We start from the raw sequence: 9,859 nt of genomic DNA, 5'->3' as shown, positions 1-9,859 counted from the left end.
ATTGTTCTTTGTTCTTTTAATGAACTTAGCACCCCTGTCAAAAATTTAATGGCCAGAGATATGTGGGTTTATTTCTGGAATCTCATTTCTATCACATTGGTCTATATCTATACTTATTCCAATACCATACTGTTTTGATTATAGATAAATCATTTTTGATTACAAGAGAAAACAGTCAAAATAGTCTATCTCAAAAAAACTTTCACTTGAGATGAAAAGACGTTTTTACCTGAGAACACCACTGGTTTGGAGGACTGCTTTGTGTTCTGGGAGTGCTGTTTCTTTTCCAGTGCTGTCAGCATTCCCCCCAAATCCAACTGTACTGGAATTTGGCTCTTCTTTCCACTACTTTTAAAAGTATTCTAAAAAGTTCAAAAATCAGAAGTTTATTTAAAAATTTCAAGAATTAATGTAATTAAAGAAAAACCCCAATCAATCCCACATTATCTGCCAATGTCACCACCATGGTTATTTCCTTTCTCTTCTTTCATAACACTGAGTTTATATTAAACCACGCACGATTATGTCTATATCGCCATTGTGAATAATAGTGTACATCTACAGACAAGAAACCAAGGCTTGTATAAAGTCTTTGGCTACAGAAGTTTGAATGTGAGGCTAATTGGTTAGTATTACTGCCTCAATAGCCTCATTCATTCTCTAACTGCCTTAGTGAGCCAACCAACTGCCATGACACCATGGGGCTATGGCTAAAAAATTTATACAAGTCCAAATCACACCCAGAAGATGAGTACTAAATTTAGACATATATATTCTAAACAAAGACATATATATTCTAAACAAATGTTATTCTGAACTAGCTGTGACTTGGGTTTGAGACAGTATAAACAGTTGTAAGGACAGGTTATCACATGTGCTTTTAGCACCTTCACTCCTCTCTCCTGCCCACTGTTCTCTTCCCTGATGCCAAAACCCCACGGGCTGCGGGCTCACATCAAGGTGTGACCACTAAGAGCAGCACAGGTGGACTATAGAGACCCTCCACCAGGGTGGAAGATGTCCAAACCATAACACAATAATGCAAAGTTAATTCACACAAGGGTTTAGAATTTTACTTTTTACAAATGTGAAAATAATGACCTCAGTCTGAAAGGCAAAAATGACAATGAACATGCCCTAAGCTCTCCAAAGTCTGCAGGTTCTCCATCTGGAATATGAACCACAAATTCATTCCTGAATCTACAGCAGGGCTGGGGCACAAGGACAATCACCTCTTCTGCTTGTTCTGACTACATAAGAGTGAAATTTTGGTGGCTCTCTTATCTTCCTTCTGTCAGACATTACTGCCTCACAAAGGAATTCTTGTTTCCTGAATAAACTGAACCAACATTTTTTTCTTTAAATCGAAGTTTCATAGGCAGTATGTGTTCCCCTACTGTCTGATAAAGCAGTGGTAGTCACCAACAGGCTTATTACAAAAGTGACAAAGCGTTTTAGCATAAGACCAATTTGGTTCCAACATACTGGATGCCCTCCTCCAATGAAAGAATAAATCAAAACATAACTACCTGTCTCCATACACCCAGAAGTCTGGAAAGTAGTTTTTCTCAAGCGTTTAGTTTAGCGAGAAGAGTTAAGCCTAAAGCAATTGTGGTTTCAATCTAAAATTTACCTGTGGCTGCTGTTTAGATTGAAATTTCGGTGACTCTACTCTGTCTCTTCTTTCAGATGCCACTGCCAGATTGGGGAACTCCTCCGTATCCTAAGTAAACCACACACCTCTTCAGCTCTTCAGGAATCATGAAAATCAAAATATACCCCGTAAAACCTTTTCCTTGCTCATATTTTCTATGATAAGCTCCCACAGGAGTGTTCGAAGGTGACATAAAACAGCCCAAAAAACTGTAACATGAGGGCTTCAGCTTAATTTTACTCTTAGAACAAATTTAAAGACCCCAGTTCTAATCTCCTGCTGCAGAAAGCAAGAGTGGGGGCCCCGAGGATGCAGGCACGTCCAAGGGGTCCACAGTAGCGCCCCAACCACCAGGAGTGCTCAAGCACCCATCCTTCAACTATGCTGCTCATTAGGGAGACCATCAATCCAGGTTCAGGGGATGTAAGAGGCCTGTCATGCTGTCATGTGTGCTGATCCCAGGCTAGAAAATAGAAGAGAGGCAGCAGGCCTCTAAATAATGTTTAAATCATTTAAAATGTCTTATATGCTTCTGTCAACATTTTAGGTGCCTTGGAGAAGTGTGAAATAGGGGCAGAAATATGAATTATTCATTGGCCCAAACCATAATGCTCTGCCATGGTCATAGGTCTTCGAACACGACCCCACTATCCTCAAGGGCATATTCCAAGAGCTGTGAGAAACTCCCAGGTCTGTGGGAATGTTGGAGCAGCACTGCTGACCCTTCTGCTGCCACCAGGAGCCAAGCTGCTGAGTGTAATACTGCAGACACATGGGAAACATGGTCAGAGCCCAGGAAGGCCACTTGGAGGACAGGGACATTCTTGGAGTACCACAGGACAACAATTTAAAAGAGTGCTTTCACAAGTCCATGAAATTCTCTTGATCAGGGCTCATGATGGCTCTACGGTATTCTAGGTTGCAATCTCTAGTGGAGCACATTGTAATAAGATTTCTGGATAGAAAAGGAGGCCCTGCAAAAGCCAGCATGCCAAAGCAAGGGAAAAAACAGGTGAAGGAGATACTGAGGGGGAACTATTAGTACTGCGGTGCACAAACTAAATTTGTGTACAAGCAGTTTTGTCTCTAGACCGTTCGTTCACTCCAGCGTTTACCGAGGGCCTGCTTCGAAAACAGTCAGTGCCGGGATGACATAAAGACATAAAGAAAATGGATGATGATGATTTACACTAGCAAAATGGTTATTAAAGAAAACGTTGAAGGTTTTCACTTGGGAAACAGTATGAACCCACATTTCCATTAAGACAGACCCATGTATTATACCACACAAGGGGAGAAATATGTACTTCAATTCTCGGCGGCTCTTGAACTGTCAGGACTTCATATTTTGATTTTGACTTTTCTTCCTTTTTCTTATTTTTTCTTGAGGCTTCATTTTGCTCAGGCTCACCACCTTGTGATACTTTGGACTAGAACAACAATAACAACAAAAGCAAAAATCATTGGTTTTTAGGACATTCAACAGAATGTTTCATTCTATGTATCAGAGCAAAATTCAGATTTCAAGATGTATAACCACATGGCAGTTTTATTCAGAGTTCGGCTCCTCATTCACTATTTTTCAAAGAGCCAGCATCCAGGAGAATAACACTGAAGGAAAAAAAAAATCTATTAAAATAGTTGTCGCATTCAATATTTTGAAACTGGTAGATTTGGACATAACCCAATTTTCAGCCTGAGGAGGCCATGTTAATGATTCTATTATTAATAATTCTGACCTCAGGCCGGCTGAGTGGCTCAGTTGGTTAATAGCTCACTCAAGAGTATGAGCTCTGAGCAGCAGGGTCGCCGATTCGATTACCAGCCCGAGCTGAGCTGCCACTGAGCTGCCAACAGTTGGCAAGATGGCTCAGCTAAATAAATAAATAAATAAATAACTCTGACCTGAAGTGTTTTCATAATCCAGGTGTTAACGTTTCTATCCCCAGGGCCCAGTGGGTCCTGACACTGACTGCACATCAGAACGGCCCCTTGAGCCTTCACATCAGAACATCAGGACCATCCCAGACCTGACGTCACCACTCCTTCCTCTCCCCTCCGCCCCCGGCCTCCCCTCCATCAGGTCCAACTGGCCTCAGGCCTTCGCACGCACACCCACATCTGGATCTAGGACAGGACGATGCCCTCATTTCAGCTGCAGAGTCATCCCGTCTCGGTGTAGCCTCTTCCTCTCCATCCTCTTTGGAGCACTGATCGTTACCTGACAGGTTCTATACCCGTCTGCATATCGCTAGTCCCTCTGCACCAGAATGGAGATCTAAGGGGGCAAGGCCTTTGTATGTCTGGGGCCCTGCTTTATGTCTGGAGACCTAAAGGCCTCCGTGACCATAAAAAAGTGTTCATCTACTGAACTGGAGGGGTTGTCCATGATACTTTAAGTGAAAAAGGCAACTTTTAATGTGTATAAAATGACTCCATTTTTGTTTTTTTTTTAAAAACAAACTTAAAAAACAAAACAAACCTATCTGTTTATGTTTTCAGGACTCTGCGGTAGGCTATAACCAGGTTGTTACTGCAGGCTTCCCTGGGGGCAGGCACCAAAGGGGTGTGAAAAAGGTGACCTTTTCCATAATTAAATCCTTGTATTAATAGTATTACATTTGCTATAATATTTCAGTAATAAAAATTCACAACACCTAAAGCTTTAGAGGGAAAAGCCATTATAACCCCTATCATCCCCGCTGCGTACAATACAAAGCCATCTGGGTTCTAAGATTATACAAGATCTTCATTTGATCATTTTTTAAAGATTCTGGGAAAATAAAAAATCTGTTAAGTTTTAGTGTTAACTGTCCATTAGGAAAACCACTCTGGACAGCGACTTGGTGGCTGCAGCGAAAAAGCAGCCAGATGCCTGCTGTGCAGCCAGAGCCCAGAGAACCCCGGAGCCCCAGGGATGGTGGTCTCCACGTGCACTCAGAGAGGGGGTCTCACCCGTGCCTCCTGTGTTCTCAATGAGTGCAGAGAGCCGTGAGGAACAGGCACACAGGTCTGGCCTCACTGTAAACTGTCTCCCACACACTTTCCCTTAATCGAGCAAGCATAAACACACAGCACCCATTTGTGCAGGATGATCTGTGACACTTTGGATATCAAAAACTATCCTCATATCCAAAAAGACCGCACAAAATATATCAACCATATTTCAACCTAAAAGTACATCAGCCATCAGTACACTGTGCAAATCAAGAACAAAAATCTAGACCAATGACAAAGGCTCTTCAAGAAAGGAATCTAAGGATCATTAAAAATGACAGCTTAGAATGATTTGAAATGAAAGGAAAAAATGGATTCTGAAATACTATCTTACAGTAATAGCTATAATCAACCAAGAATCAGTAACATATACCAAATGACCACAAAAATGGGGAACTGAGTTACTAGTACCCTAGAAGGTAAAAACAATTTAAATTCAATGGACAAAAGACTGGGGGAAAATGCAGCACTTGACACACCAGAGCATACATTTCTGCCAGCATCTCTCCTTCAAAAAATTCAAAATGGCCCACAGCTACTTTAAGCCCACAGACCTAAAATGTACATCCTCACTCACGTATAAAGCTACCACTTGTACTCCTTGACTGAAGTCCTATTCTTTTTTCAAGGTCCATGTACAACCAATTCAGACTGTTGCCCACAGTACAGAAGGAAACACTTTTAGTCAGGACTGGAGAAAAAAATAAAAGATGATCCAGCAGTATAGGAAAAGCACACTATTCAAACATGACGCATACCTTTTTAGTAGGATGGACAACGAGTTTCTCTCTGTTGTAGGAAGGATCCGAAGATAAAACTTGAGAAGTTGATATGCTACCATTTTTAGGATCTGCTGATGAAGCAACCATCTTTAGGTTTATCACGGAAGTAACATTTCTAGGGGCTGGTGACGGTTCTGTAGGTAATGTCTGCCGGACAACATAACCCATTGGCGTCCAGGATAACTCTGCTCAGAGATAACCACAATTGCGGAACAGTCTCAACAGTAAACAGAAACTCCTTAGAAATTCCAAACAGGCATCATGTGAGGTAATTACTCAGGGCGTAATTAAATTTAGGCTGTTGTTCAAAACATTCTTGGAACCTACTGTAGTCACTAAACTTGTGTTTCCCCTTGGAACATGCATGTTGAATTACGGTTGACTGATTTTCCTAGAAACTGGCTTACACTGAGGGGTGTGAGTGGGCAGACAAACAACAGTTTCAGTTCAAAAAACAACTCACAATTATGTCCAGGTGGCAAACACTCAGAACTTACGAGCTAAAGATCACGTTTTGGCCCTACTAACCTAGATGTGTATCTTTAACAGCAGAAGTCAAAGGTCACTAGACTTCAGCTATCACAATAACTGGAAATTAATTTCTTTTTAGAACACAGGCATAAGCACAGCCACACTACTCCTTAGGTACCCAAGAAAACTATATACAGACAAAAGGACAGCCATCAGGACATAGGCAGGTCATGTCAGCAGCCTGTAGCTAACCCAGAGGGAGACAGACTGTTGTCACCATGGAGCTATACATCCTTAGAGTAGCCTCTAAAGTGAAGATCTTTGTACCAAACATGAGAAGGCAAAAGAAAACACACCTGTGAAAAAATTTGGAATAATTCTGTGAAAATGTCTTGCTAGGACAAGGTATTCCATATTTGTTTAATTTTAGACAATAGTTATTTTTCATAAAAATTCTATGTTAACATGTAATGGGTTTATTTATTATTGTTACTTTTAAGTGAATTAATAAGTATTTTTAAATTTTCTCAGCTTTAACATTAAATACTGCAAATACTAAGTTGTCCAAATAAACAGAAGCTCTGTTTTATTAAAGGGTCCTGAGATGAAAACCTTTGAGAACCTCTAGTACAGATAATACTTACAGAAGCAGTCATTTCTGAGTTGATAAACCTTACCAGTGAATTGGACACACATTTCACTTACAATTCTTTGCTATCTCACACTCCCTGACACACATGTGGGATCTAGTTTACTTACTTCAATCTTCTAACATTGATGTTAGTTTATCAACAAACTTCAGCTGCCTTAAAGAAGGCTTTAAGACAAAAAAAACATTTGTTGCACTAAACTAAAAATGAAATTAGAAAATAGATGATTTTTAAAAATATTATTTGGCAGCCACTCTTACCTCTTGTACATGAAGAGGGATTGGTAGTAGCATTATCAGTTACAGAGTCAGTTGGCTTATTATTTTTCACCACTATTTCACCCTAAAAAGCAAATCAGTTATTTTCTTACTATTTCAAAATGAAAGTAATCATTTAATGTTTAAAACAGCTTCCCTTGCCATTCTTAAAATCTGAAACTATGCTAATTAAAAATTCCAAATACCTAAGTACATAATGTGACGTTAAATTACTTCCTTCTGCCAAATCTCTCTCACTAGAAGAACCACCACCCACTGTCTACAGCTTAGCTAGCATCTCCGTTTCACTGCCCAGGAGATAAACATCTATGTATCATTTTTACATGGATCCTAATAATGGGATCAAACTACACATATCATGCAACTTTTAAAAGATCAACATACCAGACAACTTTTGGATCAGCACAATGTGCCAATACCAATCTTAAAACCCCAGTGCCCCTGTATAAACGTGAAAGCATCATTTACCAAGCCCACACACCAAAGTTCCAAAAGAACCTCAAAACATCCACACAGATAACAAATGTAAGCCTTGTGATACATGCACCCTTTTATAAAGACAGAAAAGCTGCCATACGCATGGAACATGAGGCCCCAACGACACAGGGTGAGGGGGGTGAAAGGGTACATTTAGAGACACCTCAAATAACTGATTGCACTGAAAGTAAAAGGAAATTGATAAATTCAAATTTGAATGGATTTAAAATCAATTCTAAAGCTGATATGCTTCACAAATTTACCCATTTTTCCATTTCATTACATCTGAGGCCAGTAATAAAAAATAAAATTATTAAAACAGCTTGTTCTTTTAATAAATGTTAACATTTATGCTCAGCAAGGCTAATGAAACACTGGTTAAGCCAATTATACATATCAAAGATCCAATGCAACCATTGTTTTCAAAGACTATTTAATGACATGGAGAAAATGCCAAAAACGTTCTTAACACTTTAAATCTGTACATATGTATAATCCCCCACATGCACAATTCCTACAATGTATCATTAACAAAAGATGAGGGGCTAAATACTGTTTTCTCTTGGCTATACAACTTCAGACAATTATATATTTTTTCTTAATATTTGTGTGTGTGTGTGTGTGTGTTCAGATACTTCTAGTATAATCAGGGAATAAAATTTCCTTTTAAAGGGAAAATGAAAAAAGAACTGCACACACAATTCAAGAGTGTGAATATATAATAAGGTAACGAGTAGGTACATCTCTTCACATAGCATGATGTACCTTACCTCTTGTCTACATACACTGTACTCACCTCTAACAGTGACCAGGACAAAGTGTCAGTCACGCTCCACCTGCCTCACCTGCTCTACTTCTGCACAGCACTCATGGGCCTGGAATTCTCCACTGCCTGCCTATGACCAAGTCATGGAGCACCTCGACTGCTCAGCTATTCTACGTACCCTGTGGGGGACCCAGAGGGGTCACACATCTGCCAAATGACATTGTCATTTTCCCACACCAATCAACCTTGTCACTGCCATGGTGTAACAGCCTAAGGGTCATGGCACACGGGGGAGTGGCCCACCTCCTGCATACCGTAAGCCATCACCACCCAGCCTTCGGGCTTCAGTGTCCAAGCGCCCAAGACAAGTACTAGGACAGGAAATGGAAATTCCCTCTCCAGTCGTAAGCAATTGGGTGAGCTCTGTTTTCTTCTGGTTTCTTCTTCCTCCTTGCCCCACATTGGATATGCCCCACCCTGCCTTTATGGGAAATCTGTCAGAAGTGATTTTAGGGACTAGCAACCCATTAACGTTTTTTCCCTGAAAGTCTCAAATCAATTTGTATGAGAGGAAAATGTCTTGATTTGATGGACTAAAACTCTTGAGATCAAATGGTGAACATAGTGTAATTTAAAATTACTAAGACATCCAAAACACTAATTCAAAAAGACATATGCACCACTATGTTCACTGAAGCGCTATTTACAGTAGCCAAGGTATAGAAGCTACCTAAGAGTCCATCAACAGACGATTGGATAAAGATGTGGTACATATGAGGTCTGACAATTAAGTTCACAAACTTGCTGCAAACCTTTTTTGGTATCAGAGGAATTATTCATTATGAATTTGTACCAACTGGACAAACAGTTAACCAAGGTTACAATTTGGAAGTGCTGAAAAGGCCGCGCGAAAAAGTTAGATGATCTGAGCTTTTCGGCAATTCATGGCTCTTGCATCATGGCAATGCATCAGCTCACATGGCACTGTCTGTGAGGGACTTTTTAGCCAGTAAACAAATAACTGTATTGGAACACCCTCCTTCCTCACCTCATCTGGCCTCCAATGACTTCTTTCTTTACCCAAAGATAAAGAAAATATTGAAAGGAAGACATTTTGATCACATTCAGGATATCAAGGGTAATATACGACGACAGCTCTGATGGCCATTCAAGAAAGAGAGTTCTAAAATTGCTTTGAAGGGTGGACTAGGCGCTGGCATTGGCACATAGCTTCCCAAGGGGAGTACTTTGAAGGTGACCGTAGTGATATTTACCAATGAGGTATGTGGCACTTTTTCTAGGATGAGTTCGCAAACTTAACTGTCCCACCTTGTATATACAGTGGAATATTAGCCATTAAAAAGAATAAAAACTTACCACTTGGGATAACATGGATGGACCTAGAGGGTATTATACTAAGTGAAATAAATCAGACTGAGAAAGACAAATATCATATAATCTCACTTGTTTGTGATATCTAAGAACAAAATAAACGAGCAAACAAAACAGAAACAGACACACAGAGAACAAACTGATGGCTGTCGGCGGTGGGGGTGAGGGTTGGATGGTTGGGTGAAAAAGGTGAAGGGATTAAGAAGTACAAACTGGTAGTTACAAAATAGTCATAGGTATGTAAAGTACAGCATAGGGAATATAGTCAGTAATATTGTAATAACTATGGGGCCAAGTGGGTACTGAACTAGTCAGGTAGATCATGTCATAAGTTATAAAAATGTCTAATCACTATGCTGTACACCTGAAACTAATATAAAATAATATTGAAT

At 40.0% G+C, this 9,859-nt stretch overlaps 1 protein-coding gene across 5 annotated transcripts in view; it reads right to left on the bottom strand.

Moving 5' to 3' along the window:
* Window positions 1-9,859, bottom strand: part of SECISBP2 (SECIS binding protein 2) — a 41,682-nt gene that overhangs the window by 16,495 nt on the left and 15,328 nt on the right. For 3 of the 5 annotated variants that reach the window (XM_019628400.1, XM_019628402.1, XM_019628404.1), the window contains exons 6-10: window positions 6,815-6,896; window positions 5,410-5,618; window positions 2,962-3,084; window positions 1,634-1,723; window positions 230-362 (exon numbers count right to left, since the gene is read on the bottom strand). In XM_019628400.1, the coding sequence (XP_019483945.1) occupies window positions 230-362; window positions 1,634-1,723; window positions 2,962-3,084; window positions 5,410-5,618; window positions 6,815-6,896 (637 nt within the window). The remainder of the gene's footprint in view (window positions 1-229; window positions 363-1,633; window positions 1,724-2,961; window positions 3,085-5,409; window positions 5,619-6,814; window positions 6,897-9,859) is intronic. The other 2 variants (XM_019628403.1, XM_019628405.1) reach the window with 2 other exon arrangements.

This window comes from Hipposideros armiger, unplaced genomic scaffold, assembly GCF_001890085.2.
Source record: "Hipposideros armiger isolate ML-2016 unplaced genomic scaffold, ASM189008v1 scaffold_786, whole genome shotgun sequence".
Classification (NCBI taxonomy): Eukaryota; Metazoa; Chordata; class Mammalia; order Chiroptera; family Hipposideridae; genus Hipposideros; species Hipposideros armiger.
The sequence above is the reverse complement of the archived record's forward strand: the minus strand, read 5'-3'. Positions and strand labels throughout refer to the sequence as shown.